General features: G+C 36.4%; 1 protein-coding gene across 1 annotated transcript; it reads right to left on the bottom strand.

The window, feature by feature from the left end:
• Positions 1–186: 186 nt before the first annotated feature.
• MMADHC (metabolism of cobalamin associated D) lies at positions 187–19,444 on the bottom strand. Its single transcript, XM_030852808.3, has 8 exons — positions 19,347–19,444; positions 18,779–18,838; positions 15,274–15,418; positions 9,811–10,028; positions 7,138–7,243; positions 6,404–6,534; positions 1,817–1,903; positions 187–845 (listed from the first exon to the last, which is right to left on the bottom strand). The coding sequence occupies exons 2-8, from the start codon at positions 18,785–18,787 to the stop codon at positions 651–653; spliced, it is 891 nt and encodes a 296-aa protein (XP_030708668.1). The 5' UTR covers positions 18,788–18,838; positions 19,347–19,444; the 3' UTR covers positions 187–650.
• Positions 19,445–21,189: the final 1,745 nt, after the last annotated feature.

The following is a 21,189-nucleotide window of genomic DNA, read 5'->3' as shown; positions in this document are numbered from 1 at the left end:
TAAGAATTATTTTTCACTATGTATAAAGTTGAGATTCATATTCTTTTATATGTAAAGTTTTAGTATTACCCTTATTCTTCTTTTCCTGTACATACATTATTTCAAAGTAATACTCAGATGGCACCAGGACATCTAACAAGTAATATAGTAAAAAGAAAATTAAAAAAAAGTTAAATCTACACTGAATCCAGATTTCTCAACTGCATTTATTAAAAAAAAAACCAAAAACGAAAAAACAAACTTTAAGAAGATTAATATTGTAGTTTCTTAGGAATCTTTAAGAATTATATTTTAAAAATACTGCAATGAAAAAACACATGTCATAACCAAATGTATGATTTATTTTTGGAGAAAAATAATTAAAACTGAGGTTTTTCCAATTAAGAGGAGAAATAACAATATGAGATCATACCCTGGTTACATGTTAGTTATCACATTCTATACAATGTGGATGTGCTCAAGATGTATTTCATGATATTATGAATGAACATTTGAAATTTAAAAATCACAAACCGCTTGCCAATATTGTAAATTCATAAATGTTCAAATAAATACCTACAAGGAATTAAATTTTGAAAACTGAAGCCTTTGACAGTGTACAGATCATCCCAAATGTTACAAATAGCAGAGCAAATAAGTTGACATTACTGCTAGTTTCCACTTAATTTCTTCATAATATGGCTCTCTGGTGTTGCATTAGTGAAGATACTTCCTACAACCACATGGGTACCCCAGAGACTGTGGCGAATCACTTTACAGCAACCAAGATCATCAACAGAGAATCCTAAATGTCGATAGCGTTCATCTGTCTCAAAAAGAGTGTTGTTTGTATATGGTCCAAAAAACTGGAGGAAATAAAACAAGTCATATTTTCATTAGCTAGAAAGATAATGAAGTAATAATTTTTATGCAAATACGAACACGTATCTATATAAATACTCTGAATATTTAAAAAATCAAATAAGAAATAAAAAGGTCACATGGAACACCTAACTGTCCTAATACCTCCTCTCCCCTCAATACCTGTGCATTCTGGAAATGAGAAATGAATGATCTAGCAGACTGCATATTACCTAGAACCAAATGCATAATATTATATGACCTTTAGAGACGAAATAAGAATTAGGCAATCATCTATGGTTCACTTTTGTAATTTTTAAGATAAGAAAACTATCAGAGTAAGTTTTTCATTTCTAGTACTCACTAAATCTTGACTTTGAAAAGAAACAGTATATATTCCTATTTTAAGATTGAAAAAATTACTATTTGTAGTTAAAAGATATATACAGAATTTAAAATATGACCACAATAGTGGTTCAGTTATTTTCTTTAAAGTATAGCTTTACAAATGTTAATTTCCAAAAAGTTACTTTTCTAAATATTTCTTTACCATCTATATTCTTAATTCTAAAAATAAGTGTGTGTTTCTTCCTTAATGAAACTATTGGATACTAAGTTTTAACTAATGAACAGTAAACACACTAATTCAATGTAATTCAAACAATATCTATTAATGAGGATGGAAAATAAATTTTAAAATTATTTTTAATGAAAAAAATTTAAAGTGATGGAGAAGCTTAACTATGAGTGCCAGAGGTCCCTCAAAGTTGTGAATTCAACAGACTCTTGGTACCTATTGTGAATTCAACAGACTCTTGGTACCTATTTTTATACCTCTTTGCATAAAATTGTGAGGTTTTCAAAGTCTTAAATGGTCTACTTTTACCAAGGTTATAATTATAAACAATTTTATAATAAAAATAATTCCTACTTCAAATTATATAATGTGGCTTTCAAAATGTATTTAATTACTCACTGCCAAACCAGATGATGGGTCAATAAAGTCAGCCCAATAGCCTTCAGCTCGAAGGGCGTAGCAAATTTCTTTAGCACCGCTGATGAACTGCATAGAAAAAGGCACAAATAATATGCTCAAAGCAGCAGCACAGAGTGTTTTATTTCTCAATAAATTTTTAAGATAAATATTTTTTGCTTCAGATAGAGAATACAATAATATTAATAAACAATTAAAACTAATGATAAATTAAGACTGTAAAGTCCTAAGATTATTTTCACCAGTCCAAAAGATTAATGGTTCATATAATATTTTTTCTTTTAAAAAGTCTAAATTGTATATTTTTTTCTTCTAAATTATTTCCTATTTTAGGAACTATTTCTAATCACTTCTGTGCTATTAACTCCCAAATTTGTCATGGATTATAACCTACAGTTGCTATTTTGTATCATTACAGAGGTATTAGAAATAAGGTAAGAAAGGGAAAACAAAATATTCATAATGAAAAGATATGGACCATTCATTAATTTGAATGAAAGTTGGTTAAAAACATGTATTTGTTTGTGTGTCCTTCAAAAACACATCTACCCACTCACATAGTCATGAAATATTTCTGAAAAGGCACATAAAAATAGTAAGATAAATGGATAGATTGGGTACAGGGCTGGACCACATACTTCCTTTTCACTATACACCTCTCTATCTTTTGTATTATGTATAAACATTATAGACCACGTGCATGTATTAAAATCTTGGTCTTACCATCCTAATTCCTACAATGTCTTTATTAGCTTTATCAGAAGTCTAAGCAGTGAAAAAGACTAGAAGCAAATACTAGAATCAGATTAGAATGTTAAAAAAAAAAAAAAAAGACAGACCATAAGTGTTTAAAGACAAGGGCACAGTTTCACTCACAGCTATAACAAAGTAACAGTTATCAAACTTGCCACTTGCTGAAAAATATAAAACTGACCAAAATATATGAGGCAACTGTTTTTAGACACTGAACAATAGGCAGACAAAACAGCAGCGGAGAAGGGAAACAAATAAGGTGATCCCCATATATGCTCCAGGCTTCTGTCTGGGGACACTCTCTTGTTGCAGGGCAAAGAAGTGGAGCCCAAGCAAAGTGATAGTGTCACTGAGCTGAGGGGGTAGAAAGCAAGAGTTCTGAACTGTTGAAGCATCTGGAATTTCTGGTGTAGGGTAATGGAGCAGAGGGAGATGCACAAATGGGCTTCCCATGTGGTCCGCGGAGCAATTTGCCCTGGTTCAGTAGCCAAGGGTTGAGCTGCGCAGATACAAGGTGAGACTCCTCAAGGTCCAGCAGAGAGTGCCAGCTGCGGGGCTGAGAGCTGAATGGTGATATCAGGGGTCACGCACTACAGGGTAACGTGAATTTCTGGTCCACCTAGAGTGATGAGACCTCACTGAGCATCTCTGGCACTAACCTGAGATGCTCAGAAGTCCAAGCCTTGATAGCCCGAGGGCCAAACCTGGCTGGCTGCCTGCCTGTTTGTGTAAATACAGTTTTGCCGGAATGTAGCCATGCCTGTTCATTTATATATGGTCTGTGGTTGCTTTAACAATACATGGTAGAATTGAGTAGTTGAGAACCTATCACCTACAAAACCTAAAAATTTACCATCTGGCTCTTTACAGAAAAAGTTTGCTGATCCCTGCTATAGAGATATACAACTTTAACCTATTTTCTCCAAATACAGGCATATCTCATTTTTTTGGGCTTCACTTTATTGCACTTCGCAGGTAAGTTTTTTACAAATTGAAGGTTTGTGGCAACCCTGTGTCCAGAAAGCCTATTGGCAACATTTTTCCAATAGCATTTGCTCACGTCACGTGTCTGTTTGGCATTTCGGTAATTCTCTCAATATTTCAAACTTTTTCATCTATTATTATATTTGTTATGATGATCTGTAGTCTGTGATCTTTATTGATGTTTTACTACTATGACTCACTGAAGGTTCAGATGATGGTTAGCATTTTTTAGCAATAAAGTATTTTTAAATTACGGTATGTACTTTTTTTTAGACATAATGCTTTTGCACACTTAGACTACAGTACAGTATAAACATAACTTTTATATGCACTGGGAAACCAAAAAATCTGTGTGACTCACTTTATTGCGATATTTGCTTTATTATGGTGGCCTGGAACCTAACCTGCAATACTTCCAAGGCATGCCTGTACTTTCTTGTAAACTAACGAAAAACATTTAGATAATACTGTGCTCTATAGGTTATTTTCATACTTAATATTTACACTTACTGCTGTATTTCATTAATTCTCATAATTCTTAAAAATAGGAAAACTGAGTATGGTTTAGGAAAGTCATTAGAATTATGTATCAATTTAATAAAAGATGTACCATACACAAAAACTACAAGGTGAACAAAACGATGCATTTAAATGTTTGCAAAGGTTAACTAAAAGAATCCCAAATGATCACAAAAAGAACCAGTTTAAGTATTTTTCTTAAAGATTTCTGCTTGGGACTTGCCTGGCAGCGCAGTGGTTAAGAATCCGTCTGCTAGTACAGGGAACATGGGTTCGATCCCTGGTCTGGGAAGATCCCACATGTGGACCAACTAAGCCTGTGTGTCACAACTACTGAGCCTGCACTGGGAGCCCGCGAGCTACAACTACTGAAGCCAGCACACCTAGAGCCCGTGCTCTGCAACAAGAGAAGCCACCGCAATGAGAAGCCTGCGCACCGCAACAAAGAGTAGCCCGCGCTCGCCACAACTAGGGAAAGCCCGTGTGCAGCAACGGGGACCCAACGTAGCCAAAAATAAATTAATTAATTAAAAAAAAAAAAGATTTCTGCTCATCAATAGCAAACACTGACATCTGCTGGTAAAAAACTGAAATAAAGTAAACCACAACATATAATATCTACTTGGACAGTAAGCTATGTGTGGTTCTAAAATAACCACTAACATGTCTAAAATAAAAAATGTTTTTTCATAAAAAAATAAAATAGCTTTAGTCATTATAAAGTTTAAAATGCACATGATAAAGCGTGTTGCCATTTCAAAGGCTGGAAATTTTTTTTTTTAATTTATTTTATTTTTTGGCTGCATTGGGTCTTTGTTGCTGACTTACATCTATACGGGAGTCAGTATCAAATGAGGCTCAGAATCTTGAATGGTTCAAAAAGTAGGACTTATTAATACAATGCACATATCAGAGCAAACTCTCTAGTGTCTAAATGGTAGTATACATTTACTAATCATTGTCAATATATAAATAGAAAATGTTTATTGAGTTATTATGTATTTAAATTTCACTTCTCCAAATTCAGATCTTTTAAAGATCAGAGAGAATGCCTTATGCCTCTCTGTAATTTCTTTGTTAGCTAGCATATATAACTTGCTCATGATTATTAATTACCACATGGAATTTATTAGTAAAGTTATATGTGGGACATTTAAGTATGAAGTCATTACCATAAAATACTCTATTGAGTATGTAAATAATATTTTTATAAATGAAGAGAACCATACATCCAACCCTAAAGAAAATACAAAATAATTCCAAATATTATCCTGTATGTAAATTACTAAAGAGAATTTTTTCAACTATAGTTAGCTAAGGTGTCCAAGTGAGCTAATCCCAACATGTCATACAGGCAAAGGAATATTCCTTTCTATCTTGTAGAGAAAGAAATTGATATAACTGAACATCAAGCTCTTAGATAAATAATTATATAATTTTTAAATATAAGACTTTAAGTTACTACTTCTCATTTCTCAGGTTGGTAAAAATGAAAAGTAATGCTAATATCCAGGGTAAAGGTGAGAGCATATATACTAGGACAGTCTTTTTGGCGGGCAAATTGGCAGTATCTTTCAAAACTTAAAATGAATATACCCTCCGATTTCCCTATTTAGGAATATGTAAGTATGTACAAAAAATATATGTACAAATATATTCACTGCCTGTAATAGCCTAAGTTTGATTTTCAACTTATAAATGACTAAAAATTTTTTTAAATAATTTAAAAAATTTACGGTTTGCCCATGCAATGTAATATTACACAGATTTTTACAAAGAATGAAATAAAATCTATGCGTAATGTTATGGAAAGGTGTCAAAACATATCTTCTAAGTTAAAAGCAAAGGATGGGAAAAAAATGTGGGTATATACATTATATTATTATTGTACTGTACACTGTTATTGTTTACCCCTTTAAGAAGGCTGAGGTATTTTCACTTTTTACTTGACATGCTTGAGAGAGAGAGAGAGAGAAAGAGACATGGAGGGGGAGAGAGGATCAGAGAGAAGGAGAGAGATGGGTATGAAGAGTTAATTTTACATTTTTGTTGTTTACTATATTCCCAAATTTCCTAAAACATAAATTTAAAAAAAACTGAGGAAGTACTGGACAGAATCTAAGTTTTTCAAAGACACTAAAAAAAAAAATTGTGGTATTTTTATTCTCAGAAAACATGTAAGTTTTTTAGTACTGGAATACATTAGCAGAGAATTAGTAAAGGCTAGAAAAAATAGCCATCATTTTAAAACACTGGTTCATTGGTATTTAAATAAGATCATAAAATTAAATTGTCAGCAGCTGAAAGAATTACCTTTTCTAAGAGCATTTCTCTTTCAGTTTCTACCTCCTCACTCCAAACAGTCATATCATTCTTAGTTTTCTGTGTTACAGTCAGAATCATTAGTTTGTTGGTGGCTACTTCTGGAAACAGTGATTCAAAATCTGTAAGTGAAATAAGAATAAAACTCCAGAAAAAAATAAATTTTTTAAAAAAAGAAACAGTTCATAAAATACTTTAGAAAAATGATGATTAAGTTAAATTATTATGGTACCAAGTTAGGTTTATAAATGCATATTAGTTTTGAAAAGGATGAAATGCATTTAGTTTTGGTTTACTTCTGCTCTTTTTGGATGAACGAAAATATATTGCCAACAATTCTGAAGAGTAAGTTGGGTTACATGTTCTTGGTCTTGTAATTTAAAAAAAAGTTTATTATTAAGATTTTTCTCAGTAGTACTAATGTATTAGCTCATGGAAATTATGGCTGTAATAATCACCCAGGAGTGGGATGACTTTAGGAAAAGATTTAGGAAAAAAGTTATTAAAAATTCTACTATTCCTATCTAATGGCAGCATGAGGTCAGATGTCAGGGGACACTTGAAAGCCTTATCTTGGCCAGGCAATCATCATTTCCAGCTAGACATATTAAAATACTAAGTTATAAAGCATTACGATTCCAATGGAGTACATTATTCAACACATTAAAAAATTAGTGACATTATCTAACACACACTAGTGTAAATATGAATAAAGCACAACATACCTCTTCGCAGCAATTCTGGACATGTTTGGATTGCACACTCTACTTTGGCACTTTCAAAGTAAGTTTCCGCACTGTTAATTTCTTGCTCAACAGGTACATCATTACCCTAAGGCGGAATAAGAAATATAAGTAAACAAAATCTGGAGTTCAAATAAAATATCTTGCCTGTTATAAACCTGTTTTCCCTAGAAAGTTTTTTCAGTAATCCTAACCTAGCTGGTGATGGGGTAATAGGCAGTGTTTTCTTACATACTCAAACTTTTCTCTATGATGAATGTAATATTTGAAAATTTAAAAAAAATGTTGAATTAAAAAAAGGAACATATAAATACCCTGATATTCTAAGACTTAATATGAATAGACGTTGGCTAAAAAACTAACTAAAATGCGCCATGATTGTGTCTTACAATGTTACCTCTTCTGATATTCTGTTATATCTAATTATCCTTCCTTTTGTTGTACAATCTGTAAAATGAGGATAAGAACACTAACTTACAAAGCAACATGATTAAACATATAGCTTCTCCAACAGGAAGTGCTTAGAGGCTTTTATTCAACAGAAATTTACAGGGTGCCTATTATACACTAGACATTATAAACAGGAACAGGCACTACAATGGTAAAAAATCCAGTCTTCACTCTTAGGTATATAAGAGTTAGTAGAAGAAAAATGCATGAACAAATAAATGCAATCCGTATCAGAAATGCTATATAGTTATAACGGAAGTCTTCTGGAGGTATAGATGGGGAAGAAACTTGCTTTGCTGGCAGAAATCAGGAAAAGGTTGAAATCACGTTTGAGTTACATATTAATTAACATGTGTGTCTGACAGATAAAGAATAGACAGACTATAGGTTAAGAATTCAGGAGGAAAAAAACAGTCCAGCAAGAGATAATAACGTGCAAAGGCATACAATGGTCAAAGGGAATGGTGTAATTTTAAAAAAATGAAAATATGCTGTGATTGGAGAACGGAAGGAGTAGGAAGTAGTGGGAAGTAAGGTGAGAAAGATAAGGGATCAAAATTGTGGAAAGCCATTTATGCCACATTATGAAATTTTGAAAAAGCAATGAGGAATATCAACATGCGATATAAAAAGCTAATGACAGTATTACTGTAGAGGATGTATGGCAACGAGGAAGAGCAGGTGACAGACCAGTAACAGCCAAAAATTACTGATCACTTAGTGTAATAAGTATTTTACATACATTTTCACATTTAATCCTCATAGCAACTTTGTAGGCCAGGGATTATTATTATCCTCATTTTACATATAAAGAAACAGAGGCTCAGAAAGGTGAAGTAACTTTTTCAAGGTCACAAAATTAAGTAAATGGCTGAGTTAATCTCTGAATACAGATTTATCCTATCTCCACAGTCCATCATACTATAATGCCTATAAAAATTGAGGTAAGATAAGGAGGCGCTGAACTTTGGCAGTATTAGTGAGAATTGAAGGTACACAAATTATTTAAGAGCTACTTTCAGAGATAGAAGCAATGTAATTCTGTCACTATTTACAGGGGTATGATGAAAAGAGGAGTCAAGGTTGGCACTATAATTTTTATTTTTGGGACAGTGGGAGGATGACTAAGTCACTTATACTACTGACAACATGGGAATAAGGACAAGTTTTGAGAGAAAAAGGACTAATTCAGTACTAGACGTGTAAAATCTTGGGACTTCTGAGACATCCAGATAAAGATGTTTGGCACGCAGATAGTAATATAGAACCAGAAATGTCAGAAACAGAAATAAGAAGGTAGGAAATATGAATACACAGCCTGTGGAGAAAGCCAAGGACTTAAGTGACCGGGGAGCAAGTCAAATGAGAAAATGAAGATCAGAGACATTTGGGAAATATCATGTAACTGGTAGACAGAGGAGGAGTCAAAAAGACTGAGAAGGAATATCTGAGATAAAAAGTCAGGGGAGGTCAACTGTGTCCCAGTGTTAGGTTATCTGATATCACCCATAATTTGAGGGGTTGCTGCTTTTAATAATATGGCTTTGATCAAAATCTCAACCTGAAGCTATATAGAAATATGAAAAATGATAAGGATCGGGGTTTGAAAGAAACTCTGAAATGCATGTAACTTTCCATTTGAGTGAGCAATGAGCAATACTAGTTTTAAAATGCATTTAAAAATTCATATGCGATACCAGTTTAAAAAACTCATTAAAAAAAACCCTCAGGAATTGTTTTTACAAAAGCTATTTAAAAATCCTCCTCTTCAGTCTACTGTATCCAGAGTTTCAGAGATCTCAAAATTTTCTTTTTAAATGGCTAGAGGAATATAAAACTAGTCGGAATTTGGTCCATATATAAATTACAATTACCATTAATAAAAGTGAAAAACAGGGAATATAAATTTCCAGTTATAGAATTAAGTTATTTATATTTGAAATAAACATTTAGTAAAAAAATATATTTTTGAAGAATTATTTAATTACCTAAAAGAGACTGCAATGTAGTTAGGTGAAAAAAATTATATAGCAAACGCTATGTACAGGACAATGCCAAGCTTTTAAAAGCTATATATGTTGTTTCTGTTTATACTGGATTTAAATAGATTTTTTTTTTACTTTTTCAATGAAAGTAATATGTTCAGTTATCAGAAATTAATACAGCATTAATAATTAGAAAAACAGAATGACCTTAACAACTTACCTGAAATTCATTCACATATTGTGCCATAACAAACTCATGTCTTTCGCTCGATAAAGGTTCTGCTAGAACATCAGGTAAAGTTTTATGAACCTGGCTTTTCTTCTGTGATGTGGTCCCATTGAGGTGACAATCAAAACCTATGTTCCCAGGAAGCTGGAATCTCTGATCCTGAGGTCCAAATGGTCCCATAGTTTCATCGGGCCAAACTGTTCGAGAGCCTAAAGAGGAACGACAAAATGAATCATTTTCTCCTTACTAGTTAAGTACATTGGTAGACTGAAAGAATGTTCTTCTTCCAATTAGGTATTTTTTTTTAGCTAACCAATAGTTGTTTGAAGTTTGCTTTCCTGTGTAAATATAAATTAGTTTGTTTCATGTTATTCCAAAAGACTAATCAAAGCAACCAGCTGTCAGCTCATAGGTAATTCCATTACTAGGGAAAGAATTCAATAAAGTACTGTAAATGTAATTCTTTTTTTTTTTTGGCCATGCTGTGCGGCTTGTGGGATCTCAGTTCTCTGACAAGGGACTGAACCTGGGCCATGGCAGTGAAAGCCCGGAATCCTAACCACTAGGATTACCAGGGAACTCCCACACTATGTAATTCTTGACAGTCATTAAAAAGAATATGGTAAATCTTTACTGATAGTGAACGAAGTCCAGTACATATTACATTAAAAGAAAAAGCTAAGTCAAAGAACAGCATATATGACATTTATTTTTCATCCTTTTATTTGTGTTTTTAAATACAGTAAAAAAAACATCTGTAAGGAAAGACATCAGACTTAATGGTGGCTACCCTTGGGGAGGGGCATTCAACTGCTGTTACCTGGTGGCACAAAACATTAATGGACTGGAAAAAAATCTTGTACGAACCAATGTGACATAATGCCCTGTTTACCAGCTACATGAGTTAATATGGATTTAATACTTACAGAAGAATAGACCACATTTTTATTCCTGTAAAACTTAAAAAAATCCTGACATGTGAAAAATTCAAAAAGATCCAGAAAAGAATAAATTAGAAAATCAAATGAAGAAATACTCAGAGTAGGAATTTTGTTTAGAGAAAGGAAGGGACAACTGCTGCAGACTTTAGCTGGCAATAAAAATATTTATAAATTTATAAAACTTATAAAAAATTTATAAAAAAAAATTTATAAAAAAAAATTTATAAAAAAAAATTTATAAACTCTGCCAGAACTGAGTGACTAAAAACGACCATGTCAATATGGCTGCCCCCATATCGCTCTTCCATACCTATGACAGACATCACCCATCAACTGCAGAACATTTCCCTGCTGAACACAGACACTGTCACATGATTCTCAACCTAAACACTCTAGCCCAGTATGTCTCAAACTTTTAATTATTTAAGAATCATCTAAGATCTTCTCAAAATGCAGATTCTGATTTACTAGGTCTGCAGTGGGGCTAAAAATTCTTCGTTTCTAAACAGTCCCAGATGATGCTGATGCTATGCCATGCTATGCTATGCTGGTCTGCAGATCACACTGAGTAACAAGGCTCTCGACAGCCACTAATGATTGACTGGAGTCAGTTCACAAACTTAAACTTACCAGCTATTTTGAAGAACATGGGTTCTACAGATTATTCAGATCTGTTTCTTTAAATAAATATCCCATATCAACAGTGAATTTGAGCATATTTTCAAATGTTTACCAGTCATTTAGGTTTTCTCCTACAGAAATAGCCTGTTCAAATCCATTTTTGAAATTTGTTTGGTTTTCTACTGGGTTTTCTTTCTCCTATTGATCTACAAAAATTCTTTATATAGTTGTCCCTAGTTATTCACAGGGGACTGCTCCCTGGACCCCCACAGATACCAAAATCTGCATATGCTCAAGTCCCTTATATAAAAGGGCATATCTCTACTGACCTTTGAACAACTGAGGGGTTAGCTGTTCAAACCCTGCATGCAGTCAAAAATCTGAGTATAATTTATAGGCAGTTCTCTGTATAGTCGGTTCCACATCCTCAGATTCAATGAACCGAGAATTGTACCGTACTTATTTAGTTTTGAAAAAAATCTGCGTATAAAGTGGACCTGAGCAGCTCAAAACCATGTTGTCCAAGAGTCAACTGCACGCACATATACTGTAACCTTCGTACATCACATCCTCCTGTATACTTTAAATCATCTCTAGATTACCTATAATATCAAAAACAATGTAAATGATATGGTGTGTGGCAAATTAAAGTTTTGCGTTTTGGAACTTTCTGGAATTTTTTTCCTCAAATATTTTTAATCCTTGGTTGGTTGAATGTGAGGATGAAGAACCCATGGATAAGGAGGGTTGGCTGTATATTCACAATGCAAACCCTTTACATATTCTGAGTGACAAATCTTTCATTTATGATAGATGTATATTTAGCCTTCAGATTATGAAAATTGAGGAGTAATCAGAGATGGAGTTAGAAAACTGGACCAAGAAAACCAGGGGAGGCTTTGCATGCCCAAGTGAACTTATATTACACTGTAAGTAATGTGTTGCATGAAAAAGGATTCCATGGGCAATTCCTTTAGAATACATCAGGTAAAGTTTCTAAGAGCGCTCCCTGAATATTTTAGTGTGTATTATAAACCTCTACGATAGGACTATGGTATAAAGCATTTCTCCAAGTTAACTAATCACAGAGCTTAAAAAAATTTTTTTTTCATCCTTGAACAATGATTCATAGCTTGGGAATAGTTTAGGAACTGCTACTGAAAGCAGTGGGAGATAATCGAGGCTTATGAAGGAAGTGACATGATTTAAAGTATTTTAGAATGATTGATAGTGGTGCACAAGATGGATAAGAAAAAGCAGACTTTGATTTAATAAACACTCAAAGTGACAGCTACATTTAAGAAATTCAGCAAAGAATCAAGAAGTAGTAACATAGTTTAATAGGATCAAAAGAAGATTTGTTTCAGGGAGGACTGTGTGCTCAAAGATCATTAGAAAAACACTAAAGTTCAAGAAAATAAGTTTTAGAAACCAATATTCAATCTTCTTTTAAAAAATATTGTAACTTTCTGGTATAAATATTTAGGCAAGAGCTCTGATTTTATTTTCAGTGGGATAAACTCAACTTTAGAAAATCAGTAAAACCTCAAGAAGAAATACAGTAAGTCCCCTACACACGCATGAGTTCCATTCCGAGAGTGTGTTCATAAGTCCAATAAAGTTAGCCTAGGTACTCAACTAACATAATCGGCTAGCATATAGTACTGTACTGTAATAGGTTTATAATACTTTTCACACAAGTAATACATAGAAAACAAACACAAAAAATAAAGACCTTTAAATCTTACAGTAGAGTACCTTGAAAAGTACAGTAGTCCAGTACAACAGCTGGTGTACAGGGCTGGCATTGGGTGAACAGGCAAGAAGAGTTACTGACTGGACGAGGGAGAGGAGGTGGGAGATGACAGAGCGGAAGGATCATCAGCAAGGAGATGGAGGGCAAACTGCAATTTCACTGATGCCTGACGTGGATGGCACAGGCTCTGCTTCCTTGCTGGACTCAATTCTATCTACCCTCTTGAAAAAACAATCCAGTGATGTCTGGGTAGTAGGTCTTTTTTTCTCATCATAGATGACATGGTAGCAGTGGATTGCATTCTGAATGGCTGCTGCAACCTCTGTGTACTGTTCTACATTTTGGTCCTGTGCCTCAAAAACTAACAGTGCCTCCTCAAATAAAGAAAAACCCCTTGCATCATGAATCTCTTCAGTTCTTCAGTTACTTCTTCTTCCTCTTGTCTCTTTTCGTCCTCTCTTGCCCTCCAACTCCATCAGGTCTTCATTAGTAAGCTCCTCATGGTGCACAGCAAGGATTTCAATGAAGTTGTCCTCTTGCAGATCTAGCTCCAGCTTCTCGCTGAGGGTCACTAAGTTGCTGAAGACCTCTTTGGACTCCTCATCCATCTTTCAAATCCACGAAAATTGTGTACAAACTGCAGGCAAAGGTTCTTCCAAACCCCATTCATGGGTACGGCCGTAACCTCATGCCAAGCAAAGTCAATGTTTTTTATGGCCTCGTGGATGTTACAGTCCTTCCAAATTGTCACAAGGTTGTTCCTGATTCGTCACTTGCCTTTACTGCCTGATGAAAACTGTGACGTAAATAATATTTCTTGAAAGTTGCTATAACTCCCTGGTTCATAGGTTGGATGAGAGATGTAGTATTCGGTGGCAGATGCACTACTTTGATGTTGGGATGAAAGTCGTCCATGAATGGGGGGTGGCCCAGAGCACTGCTGAGCAGCAAAAGAATGTAGAATGGGATGTCCTTCTCCAAGCAATACTTCTCTACCTCTGGCTTAAAGTGGTGGAAAGACCAGTCCTGGAAAATGGCCTGTGTGACCCAGGTTTTGGGGTTACTCTCCCACACAACAGGAAGAGAGCCCTTGGCTATGTTTTTAAGGGCTCCTGGGTTCCCTGAGTGATAAACTAAGAGAGCCTTCAGCTTCATATCGCCGGAAAGAAGCATTGCCACCAAACAACAGAGGTAGCCTATCCTTTGCTGCTTTACAGCCTGGCATCAACTTTTCCCCCTTACTGATGTAACTTTTCCTCTGGCATCCTCTTCCAGTACAGTCCTGTCTCATCCACATCAAAAACCTGCTCAGGTGAATACGCACCTTCATCAATAATTTCTCGAAGCATTTCAGGAAATTCCCGGTCAGCTACCATATCTGCACTTGCTGCCTTGACACTTACTTTTACATTGTGAAGGTTGGCTCTAGCCTTGAACTGATGAAACCAGCCATGGTTGGCATTAAAAGATGTGCCCTCTGATTCTTTGCCGTGTTTCAAGTCTTCATAAAGGCTTTTAGCTTTCTCTTGAATCAGCATTAAGCTGAGTGGGACTTGACGCTGATGCTGACCCTGCACCCACATACTAAGAAGTTTCTCCAACTCCTTCATCACTTTTCCACGCTTCTTCGATATCATTGTCAACATCATCGGCACAGCAGACTTCATGTGTTCCATGACCTTGTCCTTGTTCTTTAGAATCATGCTGACGGTTGAACGATGCATGTTATAAGAATGAGCAACGTCTACCTTCTTTTCGCCTCATTCCACTCTCTCAATTATTTTCACTTTTGTTTCCATTGTTATTGCTTGGCGCTTCTTAGCAATACCAGCTATACGCTGCTTTTACGCTTGCTTCCGGACATCCTGGGCTTGAAATAAAGATACTGTACTACTGTACTCTATACAGTACCATAAAGTACACAAAAGCACCACCACTTGTAGAGAATGCACACACGTGACAATGTACACCAGACACGTGAACTAACTTGCGTGACTGGTCACGCGAACTCGTGTTCACATCTCTGAAAGTTCACAACTTGAAGGTTTGTATGTAGGGGACTTACTGTATTACAGGAAACACAACTCAGAAGGTTATGAAACAATTATAAGTAAAGCAATAATAACTTTTACATACAGATATCTGGAGGTGCAGTGGCCACATGAGACTCATCAGAACCTGAAGATCCTGCAGTTGAAAAGGCTCTGGGATTGACAACCCTTTTAACTAAAGAGCAAAATCCTGGGAGATAGGAAACCAGTCTGGCTCTGTTACAGAGCACCTAAGAAGGACACAAAAATCAAAATTATTCTGGATATAAATGCTATACTAACACAGACAATCTCTGGCAAATCCTCACATTGCAATATATCTTTTAAAACCAATGTTTATTCTACTATTATTGAGCAGCTACCATAGGATAAGCATCATGTACATTTATAATTTTAGAAGTAAATACAAATATTTAAAAAACAAGTAATAAGTTACTTTGGGTAAAAATATATGGCTTTCCCAAGGCCAGAATTAAGAGTGCCATACAGAAAGAATGGGAACCTCTAAAAGTTGCCCTATTTAGTGATGACACTAAAAAGGTAACACAACTGATAAGATTCTGTTCTCAAAATAAAGAACTTTCAAAACCTCTCCTAGAAACAAAACCTATTTACTTTCTAACTCTTCTCTTCTTTTACTGCTGTAAATTGTACTAATTATCTACCATACCATCTTTACTCTTTCTTTAATGGCAATGTCCACTTTCCTCCGTTTTAGCACACAACTTTGTGATACATTTTCTGCTCTTATGTTCATTCCCTAGACTCTGAGGTCAGTTACAATGGATGAATGTGTAAACATCTTTCACGTATAAACTTTCATCAAAATACTTAAGTCAGAATAATCTAATGCAGGGGTTGGCAAACTATAGCTGAATATAGCCTTCTGTCTGTTTTGGTGAATAAAGTTTTATTGCCATACCCATTTATGTATGGTCTGTGGCTGCTTTCATGTCATAATGGCAGAGTGAAGTAGCTTCACAGAGACTCTACGGCCTACAAAGCCTAAAATATTTGCTATCTGGCTCTTTATATTAAAAAAAGAAATCGCTGACTCTTAGATTAGTGGAAAACATGTAAGAACAAATACTATATCATCTGTGAAATGCTATCAAAAGATCTGAATAATTAAGAGACCCTTGAGGACATAGGCAAAAAGTTTCATGGAGGATATACTTAGTTGTGAAGAAATAGAAATTTGCTGGGGAAAGGGCATTTCAATGAGTGACTATCAGGAACAAAGGGATGGAGTCATAAAGGATGTACTCAGAAGAGTGACAAGTTCACTGAAGGTGGATATAAGGTAGTGCAGTAAAAAACAAGCTTGAAAGTTAACTTGTGGGCAACTTTAAAAGGCTTTATACTTGACACAGACAGGAAAGGGCCTGTTATATCAAGATAATAAATCAGAATTTTAACCTGTAGGCAGGGAGGAAAAGAGTAAACTGATAAAAATAAAGGATGTTTTAAGGAATGTACCACTAAGGGCAGTGTAGAGAATGGAGTGGGATTAGAGAGCTGGTATGAAAAATAGTTACCAGGATGTTGAAATAGTCTAGATACTGTAGAATCACTCTTTTTCCCTTTCACATAGTATTCTGAAATCCAGCCCTGTGTTCCTTCTGACTTTCTCATCCTAAGTACAAGAATACATCCTAACTGGTCGTTCTACTTCTCTGACATAATTTCTTACTCATTTTATCCCTCCTTCTCTTACTCCACTCTTTAGTCACATAAAAATATCTACCCAAGTCTTCCCATATTTCTCTGCCTTCTTTATTCTGCCACAAGATTTCTTCTGCTAAAAGGTCCTTTTCCCTCTCCTCCTAGGCCTGACAAATTCCAACTCTTTCTACAAGATCTGGATAGACAGAACCTCCTTTATATGTCTTCAAAATGCAAGATCTGTCTCCAGAGCATTCTGCCCACCTGAAAATTTAAGCATCTTCCCTTGGGTGTGCACCCAACCTGCTCAGAGACAAAAATGGTAATTCTCAGTGGTACAAGAAATTTGAATTGTATATCAACATTGAGCAATTGTGATATTTCACACAAAAGATCCAGACTTTCAGCTGTTCTTACAAACTCCAAAGATCTGGCAGTGCTGGATTCACATTCCCAAATGACATTAGTTGGCAACACATCACTGTAGCTAAGGAAAGGCTGCTCCCTTTATATCAGAAATGAGTATTTCAGTTTGTACAAGTCCCCACCAAGGCTTCTTAATTGACCTGTTCAGCCTCTGAAGCATAGACATACCTGACCCATGCTATGTATGCAAACTAAATTGTTGAAGACATACATATCTATCTTCATGTTTCATTAGTAACATCCATTCAGCACTTAAAATGCACATAAACGAACACAAATTTTTAAACATATATTTGAATATTGTTTTATGTAAACTTCTAACAATAAAAGTATCCTTCAAAATACCTACTGGATTAATTTATTCATTCAAATCAAAATAAAGCCAGGTCAAATATTAGCATACTACTCTAACTGGTATCTTTCCTTTGAGAGTAGCACATGCTCCTTTTACAACATTCCCTTCCTATGATTATGGCTAGGTATAAATTCACCTTAACACACGGGATACACTAGTGGTCTACGTTTACGACTTGGCCTTATAGTCTTACCATTAGGCTATTACTTAATATATCATATTTGACTACAGGAATACTCTCCTGGCTAACTGTTGCCATATTAGTCTTCCTAACACACAGCTCTAATTAAATCACCAAAATTTAAAGAATAAAGTCCAAATTACTGGGTTTGGCATTCAAGACTCTCTATTACATGATTCCAAATCCACAATCCAACCTTCTCACTTATCTCTTTCACACATTTTACATTCAGGAAGTCAGAACTGACTTCCTGATTTTTGAAAGGGGGGGTGTCTTTGAATATACCTCCTGCTCTGCCCAACCAAACCTCAGATTATCTAATCCCACCCATCTTTCAAACCTCAAATGCTTCTCTGATTAAGTGAACACAAACCCCTACTTTTCCCTCTCCACAAAGCTCTGAATCTGCACTGTACCTTTGTGTAGGTTTTAAAATTAGTTTCTACTCTTATTGTAATTGTTTTAAAATATGTCTTGTGTTCCCTATGGCAGGATGCGTCTGAGTAATCGCTGTACTGTTACAGTGAATAAATCTCTATGGCCTGTGAGAATAATATCTCTTGCGCCCATTTTGTAGTATTTGGAAGGTGACTTCTTATACTGAAACGGCTACAAAAACCTTCAGTTTACCTAACCAAAGAAACAGAAAACGGCTTAAAAATAATTCTAAATATTTACTGAAATAATGTCTTTTAAAACTACTGAAAGGGTGCTGGCACTGAATTTATTTCTAAAAACGAATTTATAGAAATAAATAGACGTGTATTGAGAAATATGTTGCGTTCAAACTACCCGCAAAGCATATCAACCTAATTCACACCCCTTGCTTCCCTTGCCATTTCCGGTACACTAATTACGAGAAACATTATGCCATCAATGCCATTATCATTAAACCCGTCCTTCCTAACGAGTTCCCAAACTATTTTATTACTATACTGCTTCTTAAGAGACTAATTTACTCACATTGGCCATTTCTGGCGGGAAGGGCAGGCGAAAAATATCTTCCCTTTTGTAAAGTTATTCCTGGGAAAGGACAAAACAAACAAGCCGGTGACGGATTAAGCTCTAACAACAGATCACTGGGGTAACGTCCACCACCAGCCTACTGTGTGTCCCTCCACCGAGACAGGACCAAAGTCCAAGCTCTCCCCGAACCCCAAAATTCGCCCGCCGCCCCTACAGGGCACAGCTCGCTGCCCACAGGAGGGCGTGAGGCTCTCAGCACGCCCGGTTCGAGTCCGCGAATGGGACTCGACTCCGACTAGATCGGGGTGGCCAATGAGGAGCTCCACCGGGATGGAGTCCTGAGGCTCGAAGTAGGTATTTTAACACCAGTCAGGGCTGCCCGACGACAGAAGCAAAGGTGCCAGCAGAGATGAAGGATGAGCAAGCGAAAAGGATCCTAAAGACAGAATGCCAGGACGACTGGCGACAGCGATAGGGACCCTGTGGGAATAGAGGAAACACCGAGGGCTGCAGCCCGAAGATGGGCGAATTTGGAGGGGCTAACGCGGGCGGAAACCATACGTACCAGTCTACGCCGCCGCCTCCAGGTGTTGGAGACCCGGACTCTTCCCGTCTTCAAAATGGCGGCGCGACGGCAGAGCCGGTAGCGCCGAAGCTGGCAGTGCCCAGACTGAAGGAGTTGCTTCTGAGCACATCGATGGGAAGGATCGTCGAGCCGATGATGCGCACGCGCACAGGAGGCCCACGTAGAGCCGCCCTTCCATTGGATAGTCCCCCGCCGCGACGTGGGCGGAGATAAAGTGACGCGCGGATGACCTGGGAGCCTGGAGGCTTGAGCTCTGGAGCTGGGTTTAGGCAGCCGTTTAATTTCGTGCATTAACTCACTGAACTGAGGTATTTGAAAACCTCCTCTCTCCCTAAGACTTTCTTATTGCCTCCAAGAGGTAAAGTTTTCTGTTCATTGTGTGTGGTTTTTTTTATTTTTCAAGAAATCACTGTTTTTGAGAATAGGGCACTTAACGTTTTTCTTTATGTACCAGGCCTTTAAAATAGGAGCAATAAATATATATCCCCTTATTTATAAAGAGTATATAGGGCTTCCCTGGTGGCGCAGTGGTTGAGAGTCCGCCTGCCAATGCAGGGGACACGGGTTCATTGCCTGGTCCGGGAAGATCCCACATGCCGCGGAGCGGCTAGGCCTGTGAGCCATGGCCGCTGAGCCTGCGCGTCCGGAGCCTGTGCTCCGCAACGGGAGAGGCCGCAACAGTGAGAGGCCCGCGTAAAGCAAAAAAAAAAAAAAAAAAAAAGTAAAGAGTATATAATTTTTATTTGTCAGTTACGTTTAAAGACAATTAACTGAAGTCCATACTTTACTCATACTGATATATTTAGTTGGGTCATGTTGGGCAAGTTAGTCTCTTTAGTTTCCTCACTTCTAAAATGGGAATAAATGGATAAAGAAGATGTGGCACATGTATACAAAGGAATATTACTCAGCCATAAAAAGAAACGAAATAGAGTTGTTTGTAGTGAGGTGGATGGACCTAGAGTCTGTCATACAGAGTGAAGTAAGTCAGAAAGAGAAAAACAAATACCGTATGCTAACACATATATATGGAATCTAAAAAAAAAATGGTTCTGATGAACCTAGGAGCAGGACAGGAATAAAGACAGACATAGAGAATGGACTTGAGGACACGGGGAGGGGGAAGGGGAAGCAGGGACGAAGTGAGAGAGTAGCATTGACATATATACACTACCAAATGTAAAATAGATAGCTAGTGGGAAGGAGCCGTATAGCACACGGAGATCAGCTCGGTGCTTTGTGACCAGCTAGAGGGGTGGGATAGGGAGGGTGGGAGGGAGACTCAAGAGGGAGGAGATATGGGGACATATGTATACATATAGCTGATTCACTTTGTTATACAGCAGATGCTAACACAGCATTGTAAAGCGATTATACTCCAATAAAGATGTTAAAAAATAATAAAACGGGAATAATAATAGTGGCCAACTCATAGTTTGTGAAGATTAAATCAGTTGGTATGTAGCTAACACATATAGCACCACACGTGCGCACGCACAGCTCATGGCTTGGGAGTCACAGAGGCTTCTGAGTGTTGAAGTTACTTACAATTTGTTATTTCTTCATGACTCATAATTTCTCCTTCAAAGCGGCTTACTTGTCTAGGTTATATAACAAGATTACTGGTTGAATGATGATCCTAAGCTTTTTGAGCCTGGGAGCCATATGTTATACATCTTTGCCAGGATAGAAAGTCATCTGTCAGGTAGAGGTAGGAGATAAGAGGAGTCAGTGATAGGCAGAATGGCAGGAGGCTGTCAGGAGTAACTTCATAGCGGAGGTGATGCTTGATCAGTGTTTTGAAAGATGAGTAGTTGTTTGC

Source organism: Globicephala melas, chromosome 7, assembly GCF_963455315.2.
Source record: "Globicephala melas chromosome 7, mGloMel1.2, whole genome shotgun sequence".
Taxonomy (NCBI): Eukaryota; Metazoa; Chordata; class Mammalia; order Artiodactyla; family Delphinidae; genus Globicephala; species Globicephala melas.
The sequence above is the reverse complement of the archived record's forward strand: the minus strand, read 5'-3'. Positions and strand labels throughout refer to the sequence as shown.